This window comes from Syngnathus typhle, linkage group LG15 (assembly GCF_033458585.1).
Source record: "Syngnathus typhle isolate RoL2023-S1 ecotype Sweden linkage group LG15, RoL_Styp_1.0, whole genome shotgun sequence".
NCBI classification, from domain to species: domain Eukaryota; kingdom Metazoa; phylum Chordata; class Actinopteri; order Syngnathiformes; family Syngnathidae; genus Syngnathus; species Syngnathus typhle.
In genome coordinates this window covers 3,392,069-3,409,628 of record NC_083752.1, presented here as the reverse complement: position 1 = coordinate 3,409,628, position 17,560 = coordinate 3,392,069, and the positions used below count along the sequence as shown (strand labels likewise).

The following is a 17,560-nucleotide window of genomic DNA, read 5'->3' as shown; positions in this document are numbered from 1 at the left end:
AATTTATGTTTTATGTACATTAATAACTAGATTCAAATCAGATATTATACATAGCACTGAATCGGCTTTTAATTGGACAGCAACGCTATGCAATCCCATAATGAAGTTGGTAATGTTGGGGGGGGGGGGGGTCTCTTTCTTCTTCATCACAGGCAGTTCACTCGTATCTATATTTTTTGTGGGTAGTTTATTTTCATATGAAGGAAATGTTCTGTGTAATTTATAGCGTTTCTTGTTCTTGTTATTCAATGACATTCATTGCCGCTTCTTCTCGCCATCTCAGGGCGCCCTTTTTGTTTTTTTTCAAAAATGTAACGAGAATATTTTGTAAATTAGTGTCACTGTGGACTTTTAATTGATGTCAATGGATGTTTTTATGGAAATGCTTTTAAAATGCTCTCTCTCACGCTGACGGGAGTTCATGTCACGCCATTAAAAGTTTGATATTGGCTTCTGCTTGACCTGTGCTGACTGAGAGCCGCCCCGGCCGCTGACCAAGTGTCACCACCGCCTGAGCGCACTGCACTTTGATCGCAGCGCCTGGCGCATTTAACAAGTCACGTCACAACATCTGACGTTCATGCGTGAAATGGACAGGGTCACATTAAAAGCAGGGTGTTTAAAAGAGTCGCATAGGTTCAGTGGGGGAGGGAGAAATGCTGGGAAATGGCGTTAACATGATGAAACTGAATAATGGAAAAACAGCTAGTATAGCAAAATAGCAACCTGAGGACAAAAAATAAATAAAAATAAAATAAAGCTGATCACCAAACTGTGACTGGGTACCAGTTTAAATTTTTCATTGATAATTGATAGTGCTAATGAGTAGCATAGTAGTAGTCTACGCATACAAATGCAGAGACAACTTTTAATATCAAAATATGAACAGTAAATGCAAAAAAAGGGCGTTCCTACGAGCATGTGCAATACCTCTGAGGTATATTTTATTTTCGGAAGCCAAAGTAGAGACTTTTGGCTAAGGGGATTAGCATTTCATGGAGCAAACTTTGCAAACACCTGAGGTCTTGTTTTCTTCTCCTACGGAGAGGCAATAGCTGACACTCAACGTAACGCGGTCACATTTTGACGCATCCACTCGGGCTGCACGTGTCCTCGTTGACATGTTGTGGACGATTTACACTGGAGGAGGATGAACCGACATGAGCTCTCTCTCTCTCTCTGTTGCTGTTAATGCAGCTCGCCCACGGCCAAAGTGATGTAACAATGCTCATTGACGGCTTGTTTGCAGCTACAGACAAATGGCGTGCGGCGGATGCCTTCAATCTGCACGCCGCGAGTCAAATGTTGCTTATGACGAGCGGCACAACACGCCTACTTTATAATTAGAGATGAATTATTAAAGCCACACAGTGGAATTTATGACGTGGTCACAGAAAATGAGTTACTATTGATTGCCCTCTAGCTATGGAGCAGGAATATTTAGTTCAAGTCGATGCATTTAGGTCATATAGAAACGGAAAACTGAAATGGGTTAGTGGGAAATGAATCCGGATAAGTAAATGACAATGCATTTTCATTGGTTGTTTTTGTTTTGTTTTTTGCTTTTATTTAATTTTTTAAATTCTATTTATTCTATTTCTTTATTTTTATTTGATGTTTTATTTTACTTTGTATTTCATTTTTCTATCTATTCCGTTCTGTTATATTTTTAGTCGTTTGTTACTTTCTTTGTAATTTAATCAAATTAAAATTTTGCTGAAGTTTAGAATGAATTTATTTTCATCCGATTGTCTTGGCTGATTGAGGTCATACACAACAATGCTGCTATTAAACCTCGAACTTCCATTTCGCCATGTAATTTCCCTCGAAAGTACTTTCCAGCTTTTGATTGGATAAACTGGTTGGGGCACTTACAGCGCCACCTGCTGCCCATGTCTGACAACCTTATCAGCATTCTCAGCCTCTGCTTTTTATTCAATCTTGGGGAGGAGGTAAATGCTTGTTGCGTTCCCACTGGAAAGGCTGGGTGAGGGATGTTTTTGGGGGGGGAGGGGTGTTGAAGTACTTACATCACGCTTGACTGCCGCCGCTCTCGGTTGATGTTCACTGACACGAATTCTCCGACAGGTGCGGCGCCCGGATGCCCGTAGGACACTCCGAGTGAAAACACGGACCAGGGCTGTGGAACGTGATGCGCTCGGACGTGATGTGACGGGCTCAAAGGCTCGCCTGTTAATGCGAGTCTCGTTACGGGCCGCCGCCTGGAAAAAGATTCGATCAAATAAAAACCCACCCAAGCCTGCCCTGGACTTCATATGGAATATTTCATCTGCTTTTGTGGTTCATCTGGAGACATTGAAATAGAATCACAGTAAAACAGGCAGCAATGATTTTACGATATTGTGACAGATATTCCTACTCGCTTAACTACGTATGGGAATATTTAATGTCTTTGATAATTTTCTGTGAGTAAGAGCACATTTCTAGCGACCGACAGTGATGCAGTTATTACGTCGGAAGCGCCAAGAAGTGATCTCGAGCTTGGTCAAGAGCGTGACAGAGGACGTGGGTGGATGAATAAATTCCTATCTTCTACTTTAATTACATCTAATGCGCAGATTAACGATTTATAGGGCGAATTAGAAGAGCCGGTTTGAATTCGTGAGTTCATTTGGTCCAAACAATACGGCAGCGTTTCGTTTGAGGGAAAGGACACACGTTCACGATTGCGACTGAGTCTGCTTTATGTAACTGCAAATATGATGAGATAAATGCCAGGCGGATTAACATTCACCCAATGTTGGATTTACTTGTAGTGATTGGACTTGTCGGACACTTGATTAGGTACTCCTGAAGTTCTCACCCTTCCAACTACAGTGACATTTTTTTTTTTTTTTTTTTTTAAAACATTCCGACATTGTTCACTCTGGCTGCAACTTGAGTGAATGACGCAGAACGAGCTATGACTATTTCATGAGTCATCGCAAAGTTCAAGCAGAGTTTGAGGGAGTGTAATGGCGAGAGAGAGGACTTCAAGTTAGGACAGGAATTTGATGCGATTCACAACAGGATAATATTTATTCATAGTGATCACCACGCTACTTTTTTTTTTTTTTAATCTTTTTAAGAACATACAGTCGTGGCGTGATTAGAATGCAAAGAAAGTAAAAGTATTGACATTTGATCCTGCTGTATCAGTTTTTAAGTCATTAGCCTTTTACTTTGGGCTCAATTTGGCGTAGCTCTGCTGACTGTGTTTTTCTTACAGTAGGTGAATCGACACGTGGGCATCTTTAAAACCCTTAAGAGAATTAATTAGCGCCGGGTGCATTGAATTAATACGCCGGCCTTTTGTCCCGCGCAAGCTTTTCACATGAAATATAGATGAACTTTTGAAAAGCGGCCCCCTGAAAGGCCCTTGGCGTTGGCACCGCCACGCTCCTCTGACGTGGACCCCATGACGCGGACCCAATGACGGCCACCTTTTCACTGCATAATCTTTTGGCGGTTTATGGTGTGGAAATAAAGAGTCATCTCACCTCTTTTTGTGTGGCTTCCAATTCATTAGGAGGGAGCTTCTGAGCATAGTTTGGAGTCATGTTGGATGATATGCAAAGCTATGATTGCTAATCGTCAAATAGGAGTTCAAATCCCATGTGGAGGGAAGAATCCGACTGAATTTGGACTATGCGGCACAGGATGACAGATCAATAGTGCAAATATTTTCAAATGTATGCTCTCATGATAGACATGCCTAGCCAATGTCACACTGCTAAGTCTAACGAGCTTCAGGGGCTGAATTTCCCCAAAATGTTTTTACGTTTGATATGATAGTGCTGCCTACCAAAACTCCTGTTGCTAGGCCAACCGTGAAACGAACTACAATAGTAAAATACATTGTTGCATGAAGTAAAACGGTCGAATGTAATTTCAGTTTGCTTGCAGGTAAAATTCTGAGGGCCGTCTGGGCATTGAAAAGAAAATTAAAAATGAAACTGGCAATTTACGTCAGAGGAGGATTGTGTGACTGCAGGGGCGGGGCGGGGTGCACACGGCATATCAAATATGACAAATTGTGTATGGGGACGATCAAAAAAAGGTAATGGTTGATGTCGGCGCCCCTCAAAACCTCTCATTTCCAATGCGTCATTGTTACTTTTTTTTTTTCCTTTGCCTGCGTTAGATTATTTAAAAGCGAGTTTTACCCAATGTGAAAGTGAAAACGCTTGAAAAGAAGTGATTGTGTGGGCAAAAGTTGTTTGGTAGAAGGACCACAGAGATAGGAGTCCCAAACTTTAGTTTTTCTAATCAGGAATAAAATATTGGGTATAATGACAATGTGTTCTCACCCACTTCATGAGTTACTTATTTGTTTTCATTTTATTTTTTATATATTACGAGTTTAGATAATATAAGTAGTTTACGGAACATCACAGCCTCTTGGCCATTAAAATTGATCGAGTACTCACTGTGTGTCCTGTTCATAGTGTATATTTTCTTGAATGATGTACGTATGATTATACAGTCGCACATTGTTCGATTGAACAGTCCTTGGCGCGAGTTATTATTTGTAGACCTTCACAGAATGGCGCACATGCAAAGGTCGTCCGCCATTGATTTTGCACACGTCACATATTTTGTATTATAAATCAGATTAGTACTTATATGTTTTGTATGCGTGTCAAGATGACAACAAGTTTTGTCCAGGGAGCCCCTAAAGGTCACTCTGTTGCACCGGATCAAAATCTTCAGAATAAGTTTGCCCTTGAAGGAGGAGTATAAAATGGCCATTTCAAAACTACTTTTTTTTTTTTTTTAAAGAACACAATTTTCTTCCGATGATAGACTGCGTGATTGAATCAGCATTCGTTTTGTGCTACCAATATGAAAGACACAATTGAGGGTGTCAAAATGTGCTTGCTGTTACAATTACTACTATCATTGTTATGTGTATTATTGTTGTGCACGACTACAGAAAACCTATCTGGCTGGGTTTAGAGACAGATGCATTCTGGGCCTGTACACGTAAAATAATGTGTTTTCCATATAAATACAGATCACTACACTTTGGACAAATTGCAGTACGTGAAAGAAAAATAGCAACTTCTATTTGCATCCAGTGGATGAAGATATTACTTAAAAAAAAAAAAAAGATTATGTAGATGTCCTCTTAATATTTTCCTTGTGGCTTTTATTGTTTATGAATTACCTGTGCTGCATTATGGAGACTCACTTTTTTGGCACAACTTATGTATGGAAACAGGAAGGGGGGAAACGTCAGAATGGATGAGTGTAATTTAACGTTCTAAAACATTTTTTTTTTTTAATATTTCCGCAATTAAAACCTCAAAGAAGTGTCTCTCACCTCCCGAACGCGTGAAAGCTCTTCCACAAACGCGGGATCCAATTAGGACGACTCCGTCTGCTGCGTGCGCGGTCGATAGCGAGAACAGTCGATGCGGAGTCTTTGAACAAATAAGAAAGAGATGCTTCCTGTAAGACAAAGTCAAAAGATCCAACAGTCAGTCCACATTGACTCTCCCAAACTAACTTTGCTTTGACCTCACGTCTACCATAGGGAGACTTTTATCCCTTTTCCGCCCCTCTTTCTCTTTTAGGCTGGCTCCCACACGGGGAATGGGAAAGAAGAGACTATCTTTTCCACGCCGGGGGTTCTGATGACGACGTGTTTGGCAAGTATGATTGTAAAGTTCCGACACACGCTTGTGTTTTCACGCCTTGATTTGTTTACAAAAACATAACAGTGAGGAGGCTGGAATGCTCCTTAACCTTGGCATGTGGCGACCCATGAAACTGTAAAGCCAAGAAATTCTTCGAGAAACTATGAACATGCAAGAGTTTGGTTTATTTTTGTTGTGGGAATATATATATATATATTTCTCCCCTAAAAACATGATTTTAGTGTTGTAAGAAAACCTCAAATCTTGGCTCCACTTGTATGAGATGATGCTATAAATTCTGCATCCAGGAGAAATGTGCACACAATACAAACATACCGTACGTGCATATATGAAAACATAAATGGCACAAGCGATGTTGCTTTGTTTGGGTTACGCAACGCTCGCCGCAATGTGGGCAGAAGAATCATCAACGACATGTGTAATCGCCTTTGACGTTGCTGTGTGGATGCTGCGCATGTGTGCGCGCGCGTGCACGTGTGTGCAGTTATATAAGTACGCAACGCTAACGACTTCCTTTTTGTCGCCCACCGCAAACACGATAAACGACATAGGAAGGAAGTAATATGAATGTGGAGGTCAGACGAGTCAAGGATTTTGGGATACAAAGCTTTGATTTAATTGGACGCATTGTTTTCTTAAGAACATTTTAAATATCCTATTTCATTGACGTAATAGAAGCAATATTTGGTGCTTGAAAATCTGTTGAAATGAAAAGTTATTGTCCCCACACGGTTACATCCCTTGAATCACACTGCACATGCTAGCGCTAACGTGGCTACATGGCAAAGACAAAGTAGGACACATCAGCAGCTAATGAGCGCCAAGCTAACACCAAGTGCGTACTGACGTGGCGGAACAATACTCCCCTCCATTAGGTTGGAGGGGTTGAAAAACATACGTTGAATAACAGCACACAAGTAGGTCAAGCTTCTAATGCTAACCTTTAGCACGCATCCCAATTGGCAGACGTTGGCGGGAGGCCGGAAACATGACTTGGCACTTGAGAACGATATTAGCTGCCTCACCACTTGTTTTCTTCTTTTTCTTTAAATATTACACCCTTTGTTCCCATGAAAAAATTGCCAATAGCTCAAATTGACTCAATATCGTATTGTTTCGATTTTTCCAAAGATAGTTTACTCTAATTGCAATATGAATGTGATAGGATTACAATTTTTTTCTATTAAAAATTGCTTACATTTTTTTCATGAGACTACACTGTAAAAAAACTTTTTGGGTTCTAAAATAGTCATTTAGATTGGAAAATAGAAATGACTGACATTTAGAACGACAATGTTAGCACAACAAAGGAAGCAAGTTGTTTGCTTGAACACAATTTGTTAAGCAGCTTTTACTTCTATCTTTATGTCGGGAGACAAGGGACATTTAGTTTGGGAAACTTTTTTTTTTGTTGAATATGTGGGAAAGCCCCTTTTGTTCTTACAGCGTATGCATGAAACTGAAAATGACGTTTATCCGGTATAATATTTTTAATCAGTTTGCGTTTGATAGTGCTGGTTGAATAATTGTATTATTACGCACGGCAGCTCATTTGTTCACAACCGCTTTCCATTGCCTTCTGCGCTAATTAATAAAAACAGCAAGGCTTAAGAGGTCCTTTAGTACAAATGTCCCCATGATGGAATAATCCACCTTCATAAATTTATTCCACCTTATTTAAATCCTCTCAAGGGAACATAGTCCAGACAATGAAAATATAGAAATTGGGCTTCTCGAGTAATTGCGCGTCTCGGCGGTCGGTCCAGATTCATCAGTGATGAGTGTCAGGCAGGAGCCAGCCTGCAGAAAAGGTGAAATTGAGGATTGGGGAGTTGAAGCCGGAGGTGGTCAGCTGCTCAAAATGCACAATTTCGACTTAGCATCTATAATCAAGTTTGATCTTTACTTCGCCTCTCCAAAAAGCATTGTAATCCACTTGTAGTATTATGCTCAGAAAATTCTAAATAAAATGTACTTAAATAATATTTCAATAAAAATATAAAAAGGTGTGGCTCTATTTAAGTTGAACATTTCTTAAAACTTAAATGCAAATGATTTGTACTACAATGTTAAAATGATTCTCCACCCCAGACCATGATGATGTCCAGGGAAGGGATTGTGGATATGCGGGTTGTCTGCCCTCTGGTGGTAGGATGATGCAAATGCGTTTTGAACAGGATCATTACAATAAGCACAAACATACACCTGATGTATTTTAATTGTTTAATTATTTTATTTGTATCTGATGTATTTTCCACTTGCTCTGAATTTACGTCTGATCCAGACTGAGCGTTTACTAACATTTTTTTGTGTCTAAGATATAGCGATATTCTTCCATGATATTTTTCCCATACATGATCTGAATCCAGATCTGGTCCAGATTTGGCTCACATGTAAACTCGTGGTTCAGATCAGGTTACAATTGTGCCCCACCTTGATGGATAAAATAAACGATATGGACTTTTTTTTGTTGCTTTTTTTATTTTTTTGTCGCTTTTTTGACTTTTTTCGTCTTTGTTGTTTAAGACGTTTTGAACCTCCTTCGTCGAAGTAACAAACCTAGCCAGTGCAGACCGAGAGCTAATCAATAGCTAAAATTGGCTTCTGTATGGATCCTCTGCTGGCTTTGAGCCTGTTTGGATTCCACTGCCAACATTCACAGAAGCCACACACACACACACACACACACACACATATAAATGAGCTTCTTTTAAGAATACAAACAACTGGGAAATAAGCTGAGCTAGCTCTTATTAGCAATGCTGCAAGTGGGAATATAGTGTGCAACAATTTTATACTACACATGGAGCAGCCGCATAATCATCACAAACACACAAGGGCTCGCTTACTTGAAACCGGGAGCATTCAAAATACCCTCAATGGCTCACACGCTGATTTGCCAAGTCTAAGTAGCAGAACGTTAAATTGCCTCGGGCAATTGTTGACAATCACGAGACTCGTTTACTCCCACGTGTCGTAATGATCATCGCCAAACATCATGGCCCTGTCGTCCTTTATGAGACAGGAAAGTTGCCATCGACAGAGGCAGGAAAGTCTGAAATTTGGCCAGATCAGAGAGAGAAGGAAAAAAAAATACCACACACACACATGCGCATAGAACCCGCCAGTAAGCAATGCGCTGACCCAATCGCGTCAAAGAAGACCAAGTATCGTTGCGGCGAGCAACAGCGTGACGCAGAGTCACGCCAAATGGAGAGTAAAATTAAGCTGCCAATACCCTCCTGCCTGTCAAGTCTGCAAGTGCGACGCTTCCGGGAGAATTACCGAGTGGGAGAACGCCGCCATCACGCGATTTGCATCCGTGACGGCTGGCTGGAGTTCCACCTGATATGTGTGGAGGAGGCGCAACGTAAAATATTTGCCACTAATTCCAAGACTTCAGTGAGACGCTCAAAAGCACCGGGAATGTCTGGAAGCGAGCCAAAGGTCTTGCTGGACGGAGGCCAGGAGGAGGCGAAAGAGAGAATAACACAGGAGAGACATTGGGAGGAGAGAGGAACTGGCGAGGCGGAGGAGAAAGCCAAGGACCGCGAGGAGAACAAAGGTTGTGATCATGAGGCAATGGAGGCAAAAATTAGTGACAGTGAGGAAAAGGAGAATCACCTTTTGGAGGTGGTGGAAATTGATTGGCAGAAGGAGGAGAAAAAGGAGCAGAAGGGGCACCAGGAGCAGGAGAGTAGCCAGGACAAGAAGAACGACCAAGTGGAGGAGAAAAGCAGCGAGGAGGAGAAAGCGGGTGAGCAGGAAGAGGAGGAAATCAGGGCTTACAATGAGGAGGAAGTGCGGGGAGACCGGATGAAGGAGGAGAATGAGAGTGAGCAAGTTGAGGGGAAGAAAAATGCTGACCGGCAGGAGGAGGAGAACATGATCAACCAGGAGGAAGAGGAGGAAACCAAGGAGCAGAAAGATTGCCTTGATGAAGAGGACGAGGTAGGGAAAAGGAATGACCAACAGGAGGAGTACACCGATTTGGGGAAGGATAAAGAGAGCGAGCGTGAAGATGAGAAGATCATCGAGCAAGAGGAGGAGGTTGATGATCACGGAGATAAGGTAAAAGGCGATCAAGAGGAGAAGCAGATGAGGAAAGAGAGTGATCGTGAGGAGAAAATGGGAAACCAGGAGGATGAGAAGGACGCGTGTGATTGCCAAGACGTTAAAGAGAGTGACCGAGAGGAAGCGGAGGAGAAAGACAAGGATCACAAAGAGGAGAAAAGGCATGACGAGGAGGTGACAGACTGGTTGAAGGAGAAGAAACAGCATGATCGTGAGACGGAGGAGGAGGCCGAAAATCTTGACAATCAACAGAAGATAAACAACCGGGAGGAGGAGAAAAGAAATGATCGGGAGGAGGAGCTTGACCCGGTGAAGGAGGACAAAGGTGAGCGGGAGCTGAAGAAAGAGAGTGATCATCAAGCGGAGAACAAGAGGGACCAGGACAAAGGAAGTGAGCAAGAACACGAGAAAACACATGACCAGGAGCGAGTGGAGGAGGCGTCAGAGAAAGATCACAAAGAGGAGAAAAAGAGTGCCCAGGAGGAGAAGAGAAATGACCGAGACGAAGAAGACATGGACTGGATGAAAGAAGAGAAAGGAAGGGAGCTAAATAAGGGGAAGGAGGAGGACAAGGGTGAAGAAGAAGAAGAAGAAGAAGAAGAGGAGCAGGGGGATCATGTAGAAGACAGAAGAGTCCAGCAGGAGGAGAAAAGGAAAGACAGTGAGGAGAAGAAAGGGAGAGATCCTTCTGAGGAGGACAAGGATGAACAGAAGGAAGAGGACAACGGGACTGACAAAGAGAAAAGCAAGAACCAAAGCGAGGAGGAGATTGGCTGGGTGACTGGGGACAAAGAAGGTGATCATATTGAGAAGAAGAAGGAGGAGCAGGAGGAGAAGAGAAATGACCGAGACGAAGAAGACATGGACTGGATGAAAGAAGAGAAAGGAAGGGAGCTAAATAAGGGGAAGGAGGAGGACAAGGGTGAAGAAGAAGAAGAAGAAGAGGAGCAGGGGGATCATGTAGAAGACAGAAGAGTCCAGCAGAAGGAGAAAAGGAAAGACAGTGAGGAGAAGAAAGGGAGAGATCCTTCTGAGGAGGACAAGGATGAACAGAAGGAAGAGGACAACGGGACTGACAGAGAAGAGAAAAGCAAGAACCAAAGCGAGGAGGAGATTGGCTGGGTGACTGGGGACAAAGAAGGTGATCATATTGAGAAGAAAAAGGAAGAGCAGGAGGAAAGGGAGAGTGGTCATGGAGATGAGCCGAAGAATGACAAGCAGGAAGAGGACGTGGGGAGTGCAGAAGAAAGAGGCGAGGAGGTGAACGAGGAGGAGAAGAATGGAAAGCTGGAGGAAGAGCGAGACAAAGACGGTGCTCTTGAAGACCAGAAAGAGAGCAGTCAGGAAGAAGACAAAAAGGAGGAGGAGTTAAGGCGTGATCACGGTGAGGAGGAGAAAAAGGGTGACCAGGAGAAGGAGAAGCAACAACAGGAAGAGATGGACTGGATGAAAGAGGAGAAAGGGAGTGCTCATGCAGAGGGGGAGAAGAAAAGCAACCAGGAGCAAACGGAGAGAAGGGAGGACCAAGAGGAGATGATTGACTGGCTGAAGGAGAACATAGGCGATGACAAAGATGGGGAGAAAAGCCACGAGCGGGAAGAAGAGTGGGAGACAAAAGTCAGCTGTTACATTGGAGAGGAGAAAAAGAGCACCCCTGAGGTGGAGGAGAAAAGGCGTGACGACCGAGAGGAGAAACCCGACTGGATGGAGAAAGGGACCGAGAAATGTTGCGTTGATCAGGAGTGGGAGCAAGCGCTAAGAGAAGGCAATTGTGAGGAGGACGAGAACAAGAGCAACCGGGAGGATGGGGACGAGAGGAACCACCAAGAAGAGGGGCTTGAGAAGGACAGTGCTCAGAATGACGAGGAGCACGAGGATAAGCAGAGTAGTCAGGAAGAGGAGGAGCAGGAGGGGATGAATGAAGAGCAGGAGGAGGAGAGGAGTGATAATGAAGAAGAGGAGAAAAAGACTGAAACAGACAAAGTGGGTGATCAGGAGGAAGAGGAGGAGAAAAGGAGCAGCCAAGAGGAGGAGGAGGAGGAGGAGGAGAGCAAAAGCAATGATCACACCAAGGAGAAGAGGACCCAGGAGGACAGGAGTTACGAAAAGGGGGAGGAAAGAAGGACCATCCAAGAGGAGATGAAGGAGGAGGAGAAAGGGGCTGAAGATGTTGAAGAGGAGAAAATGGTTTGCCAAGAAGAAAAGCGGGAGGAGAGTGACCACGCCGATGAGGAGAATAAGAGTGGAGAGGAGGAGAGCGAGGGGAGAGACCAGGGTGAGGAGAAAGACAATGACCGGGAGGAGAAGAGTTGCAAGGAGAAAGCTGAGGGGGAGGAGGAGGAGGAGGCAAGGCAGAAGAAAGACAACGAGCAAGAGGAAGAGATTGACTGGGTGAGGGAGGAAACCGAGATCGTTCTCCTGGAGGAAGAGAAAATGTCTTGTGGGAAGGACGGTGAGCAGATGGAGGAGGAGGAGCAAAACGATCATCTGGATGACGAGACGATTTGTTACCATGAGGAGGCAGAAAAGAATGATCGAGAAAAGGAGGAGGAGGAAAACAGGAGTCCTCATGTGAAGGAGCATGGAGAGGAGGAGGAGGAGGAGGAGGAGGAAATGAGCTACCAGAAGGAGAACATGAATGAGCAGAAGGACCAGGAAGAGGAAGAAGACAAGAGTGACTCTGAGGAGAGTGGCCCAGAGGAGGAGGAGGAGAACGAGAGAGAAAATGACCCAGACGGGGAAGAGCGCCACCAGGCGGGGGAGGCGGAGCAGGCAGCCGAAGGGAGTGAAAACCAGGAAGGCAGGGACAGCGACGAGGAGGAGAAAGAAAGCGACAACGAACAGGGAAGTGACCGGGATGAGGAGGAGGACAGCGATAACGATGAGGAGGAGGAGGATGACACGGACAGCGAGGAGGAAGAGGAGGAGACGGACCAGGCGGAGGACGATGACGAGAGTGACACTGAGGAGGAAAGTGACAGCGAGGGCGACAGTGGCAGTGAGGAGGGCAGCAATCATGAGGAGGAGAACGATGGTGGCCAGGAAAAAAAGGAGGAGGAGAAAGAGGAGGAGGAGCAGCAGGAGGACGACCGCAAGGAAAGGGAGACAAACACAGTGCAAGGGGCAGTGCAAGAGGAGGAGGCCATGGAGGTCGATGAGAACTACCTTGAGGAGGAGATGGGGAGGGAAAGCAACACCAAGGCAATGGGCGACCACGACAAGGAGACCGACTTTGAGGAGGCGCCCGTGGGCCGATGGAACGATGCGCTGAGGAGGCTTTGGGTGGAACGCTGGTTGAGGGCAAGGAGAGAGAACGGGAGGCGATGGGTGGTCATGAGGGGGAGGAGGTACAGAGCAATGAGAAGGCGCTGGATGACCACCAGGAGGAGGAAGAAGGCCAAGCGGAGTTTGGTCGCGATGAGGAGGAGGGCTAATCTAGTGATGGAGACCCCAGAGATCAGTCAGGCGGAGAGATCAGAGTGGCAGGGAGGAGAACCAGGGAAGTGAGCATGAGAGGAGAAAGAGACTCACGGGTGAGCAGGATGTGGAAGAGGAATAGCAAATAGAGGTGGCAGAGGAACATGAGAGGAGCAAAGAGGAGGTGAAAGCTAGAAAAGCAACAAGATCAAGCGCAGAAGTAGGAACAACAACAACAAGGTGAAAAACAAAGTGGAAGAAAAGACAGAGGACAAAAAAGGAGGACGAAAAGGGGGTAGGCAGCCTTACAATGAGGCAAACAACATTGCCGAATATGAGTGTAAATATGACCAGAGTATGACAAATGACTTGACTTGCCATGTTTATATCACCTTGTTTGCACATTCGAATCATTTATCGTGTCACGTCATAAAATAAGCAATAAATCCACTTCACCAAATTATGAACGTTCATCGCAAAAAGTCTCTCATTACAATTCCATATAAGGAGAGTCGCATGATGCTGGCGCGGGTATGTTTGACGAGATAATAGTGACGTCATGGCGACAAGAAAGCCGCGCTGCTAAAATGGTCCGCCAGGGGGCGCCCGAGCTCCACGATTACGGACCGGGCCCATTCAACCGCAGCAGTCTGGATAACGACCCCCGGGGCGGGGCGAACTCTCGCACCCACCGCGCTTCCTCGCTTCTGGGGAAGAACTTTTTAAAGACTGGCTGGGAAAAACGGAAAAGGAGCACTCACGGTAAGCTCCTTTAATTCATTGCCTTGTTCCGTTCGTTTGTTTGTATGTCTCCCCCGCAACTTTGGCTGTGCTTGTTGAGTTGATTTTTACTCACCGCATTTAAAGCTGCACGTCCCAGACTCCAAACGGGATTTCAAGAAGCAGCCCAGTGTAAACATGGATGATATCTTCACACTATGTCGAGAGGGTAACTCGGTGGCGGTTCGCCTGTGGTTGGACAACACAGAGAATGACCTCAATTTAGGGTGAGTAGACAAAATTAAACTGGAAGGAAAAAACTGAAGTGTGTTCGTGCCATTAAATAGTTTCCATATTGAGCATGCAGTTTGGTCGTTTTAATGACGTCATCGCCACACAGGTCATTATACGAGCGGCATTCCCTGAAAAGGAAGCTCATTTTCAGTCCAGACCATATATGTATTTTGACAGCCCTCGTTTCCTGTGTGGGCGGGGCCAAGCCAGTACGGAAGGACTGGTCACTCTTCATGTTTTCCATCGCTGCATCTGGAATGCACTCATGATGAGCCGCTTGGGAATATTTCGGCCCCTCAGCCGCTCCTGGATTCTTTTTATAGCTCAGGAATCCTCAGAGTGTGACATCACTTGACGCCGGCAGTGATTCCCAAACTGCATGCACACGCAAAATGTACGATGACTCCTCTTATTAGTCCTTCAAGACAACGGAAATAAACACCGTCAACTGACCCATCAACACACAACAACTAGAAATAATCCACAGTCAAAACAGCACACAGACCCAGGATGTGCGTGTGTGTGTGGTGATGATTTCAACAGGCCGCCTGCCTGGCAGTTGTCAAGCGTGCTTAAAAAGACTGACAGGCATGTTTATCAGTGCGCCAGGCGTGTGGTGAGCCTCAGACCACCCGCAGCGTGAGAGAGCATGCACTGGAGTCTAAATAAAGATTAGGGGTGAAGAACATCATCTGACCTCAAGTTATCGTGCCCCTTTCACACATTTTATGCCGTTACCTGTCACGCAAGAGCAATACACACCGACTTCAAAAGGATCTTGACTACACGTCCGACACGTAACAACAACTTTGCTCTCGCCAGGGATGACCACGGCTTCAGCCCGCTGCACTGGGCCTGCCGGGAGGGGCGCAGTGGCCTAGTGGACATGCTCATCATGAGGGGCGCCCGCATCAACGTCATGAACCGTGGCGATGACACCCCTTTGCATCTGGCATCCAGCCACGGCCACGCAGACATTGTGGCCAAGGTAGGCCATCGTCACGTGTACAATTCGATGATGTCATCGTGTGGAGTGACATCATTGTCTTCATGTGGCGCGCAGTTAATTCAGTGCAAGGCGGACCCCAACACGGTCAACGAGCACGGCAACACGCCGCTGCACTACGCATGCTTCTGGGGACAAGAGGCAGTAGCACAGGTACACTACATTTCACACCGAGTACGCCCCCTACTGTAGAAAAATGGCACCAACAATAATCACAATAATGTATTTATATGACTACCCCTATTGCGTATCTAAAAAATTGTATAAGAGTTTGGAATTAACTTTTCAGTTTCATTGTATGGTAGCTATATATTACTTCTTTTTTTTTTTACTATATCACGTGTATAGGATCTGGTGGTGAGCGGCGCTCAGGTGTGTATGTGCAACCGGTACGGGCAGACACCACTGGATAAGGCCAAGCCTCATCTCAGGCAACTGCTTCAAGGTCAGATCGGAATCATTCATAAATTATTCAGATTTTAAGGAAGCACTGACAATATGTCGCTCTGTTTGATTGATTCAGAAAAGGCAGAAAAACTGGGACAGAGTTTGACCAAGGTTCCTTACAAGGAAACCTTCTGGAAGGGCACCATGAGGACCAGGCCTCGTCAGTCAGCGCACACTTGATACGAACACTTTTTTCTTGACAAGTAAATTAATCTTTTTTATTTCATATTTTCTTTGCCTTCAGGTAACGGCACCCTCAACAAGCAGGCGGGCATTGATTACAAACAACTTTCACTGCTGGCCAAAATCAATGAAAACCACTCAGGAGAGGTTTGCGTCTCACTCCGCCTATTCGTGTGTGCGTTGTTTGTATTTATGCTGCATTGTAAGGTTTACGTGTACGTCACAGAGTTGGCAGGGTCGCTGGCAGGGTGACGAGGTGGTGGTGAAGGTGCTGCAGGTGAGGGATTGGAGCACAAGGAAGAGCCGAGACTTCAGCGAGGAGCATCCCAAATTACGGTAAAATGTTGCACTCAACTAACTCAAAGAAAGTACGATATTGAAATTAAAAATCAAAACAAACCGCATGGCCCGACAACAAGTCACTGTACGGTGGCCAAAAGGGACAAAATGTTTTGTTTTGTTGTGCAGGATCTTCTCCCACCCCAACATCCTGCCAGTTCTGGGAGCGTGTCAGTCCCCCCCGGCCCCTCACCCCATCATCATCAGCCCTCACATGCCGTACGGATCTCTCTACAACCTTCTCCACCAGGGCACCAGTGAGTCGTCCTCCTCTCGCACGTTACAAACAAAACAACGCAGCAATGAGTATTTTGTTTTCTGTCCCGTGTGGTCTTCAGCTCTGGTGGTAGACCAAAGCCAAGCGGTCAAGTTTGCGTTGGACATCGCCAGCGCCATGACCTTTCTCCACACGCTAGAGCCATTGGTGGCAAGGCTGTACCTCAACAGCAGACACGTCATGGTGAGGCTGCCGATTATACTTCACTTTCCTATGACTTGGATTTCAAGGCACCCACGGACAATTAGGATGCATTTATCTGTACTAAAAAGAATATCTAGATAGGATTCTGGTAGGCTAAATTAAATGTGTTCATCAACTGGCAGATTGATGAAGACATGACTGCTAGGATAAGCATGGCGGATGCCAAATTCTCCTTCCAGTGTGCCGGGCGCATGTACTCTCCGGCCTGGATGGCCCCAGAAGGTATCGCTTCCCTTCTCTACGAATACAATAAAACCTTCCTTCCATAAGCTAAGACACATCTTGTGACATGACAGCTCTCCAGAAGCGCTCGGAAGACATCAACAGGAGATCGGCCGACATGTGGAGTTTCTCCGTACTCCTGTGGGAGCTGGTAACCAGGGAGGTACCATTTGCCCACCTCTCGCCCATGGAGATTGGCATGAAGGTAAGCAGGTTTAGTCCAAAGATCACCTTGTTTGCCATACTTGCGGTAACCGCGCTACCTATTTGCAGGTGGCCTTGGAGGGCCTGCGCCCGACCATCCCACCAGGGATCTCGCCTCACATTTGCAAGCTGATGAAGCTGTGCATGAACGAGGACCCCGCCAAGAGGCCCAAGTTTGACATGATTGTGCCCATCTTGGAAAAAATGCAAGACAAATAACCCGTGCTCAGCTGCTGTACAGTCACTTCAAACACACATTTGACAGTAAAAATATATCTGTTACAGTCTTAGCTTTTGCTTTTTTAATTCATGGTTGGAGAATTGAATGGCCTACATAGCGAACATAGAAGAAATGTATGTAAAGCCAACGCCGTAACAAAACCATTGCAATAAAAGTTTTATATTTATGACAAAATGTTTTCTTTGCATTCTGTCTTCTTTTCATACAATTTACGGTGCAACCATGACCAATGCGCCTCCGAAAGAACGACAGATAAGCCAAAACCCGGT

The 17,560-nt window shown here is 45.2% G+C and overlaps 3 protein-coding genes across 14 annotated transcripts in view; 2 read left to right on the top strand and 1 right to left on the bottom strand.

The window, feature by feature from the left end:
- birc2 (baculoviral IAP repeat containing 2) overlaps positions 1-17,560 on the bottom strand; it is a 43,102-nt gene that overhangs the window by 18,288 nt on the left and 7,254 nt on the right. For 6 of the 10 annotated variants that reach the window (XR_009718195.1, XR_009718189.1, XR_009718186.1 and 3 more), the window contains 3 exons: positions 14,011-14,123; positions 5,327-5,454; positions 2,031-2,222 (listed from right to left, as the gene is read on the bottom strand). The gene's annotated coding sequence lies outside the window, so the exon portion shown is untranslated. The remainder of the gene's footprint in view (positions 1-2,030; positions 2,223-5,326; positions 5,455-14,010; positions 14,124-17,560) is intronic. The other 4 variants (XR_009718190.1, XR_009718193.1, XR_009718191.1 and 1 more) reach the window with 3 other exon arrangements.
- Positions 8,597-13,622, top strand: LOC133168335 (golgin subfamily A member 6-like protein 22). The gene has a single exon (XM_061299842.1). The coding sequence runs from the start codon at positions 8,643-8,645 to the stop codon at positions 13,242-13,244; it is 4,602 nt and encodes a 1,533-aa protein (XP_061155826.1). The 5' UTR covers positions 8,597-8,642; the 3' UTR covers positions 13,245-13,622.
- On the top strand, positions 13,792-17,465 carry LOC133168354 (integrin-linked protein kinase-like). Of its 3 annotated transcripts, none has more exons than XM_061299870.1 (12): positions 13,792-13,916; positions 14,991-15,156; positions 15,232-15,327; positions 15,523-15,619; positions 15,698-15,781; positions 15,866-15,951; positions 16,031-16,140; positions 16,273-16,400; positions 16,482-16,603; positions 16,747-16,846; positions 16,921-17,051; positions 17,120-17,465. In XM_061299870.1, the coding sequence occupies exons 2-12, from the start codon at positions 15,055-15,057 to the stop codon at positions 17,267-17,269; spliced, it is 1,206 nt and encodes a 401-aa protein (XP_061155854.1). In that variant the 5' UTR covers positions 13,792-13,916; positions 14,991-15,054; the 3' UTR covers positions 17,270-17,465. The 3 variants fall into 3 exon arrangements, with proteins under 3 accessions (XP_061155854.1, XP_061155853.1, XP_061155855.1); XM_061299869.1 differs by lacking the exon at positions 13,792-13,916 and adding an exon at positions 14,028-14,161; XM_061299871.1 differs by lacking the exon at positions 13,792-13,916 and adding an exon at positions 14,077-14,158 and having other exon boundaries at positions 14,972-15,156.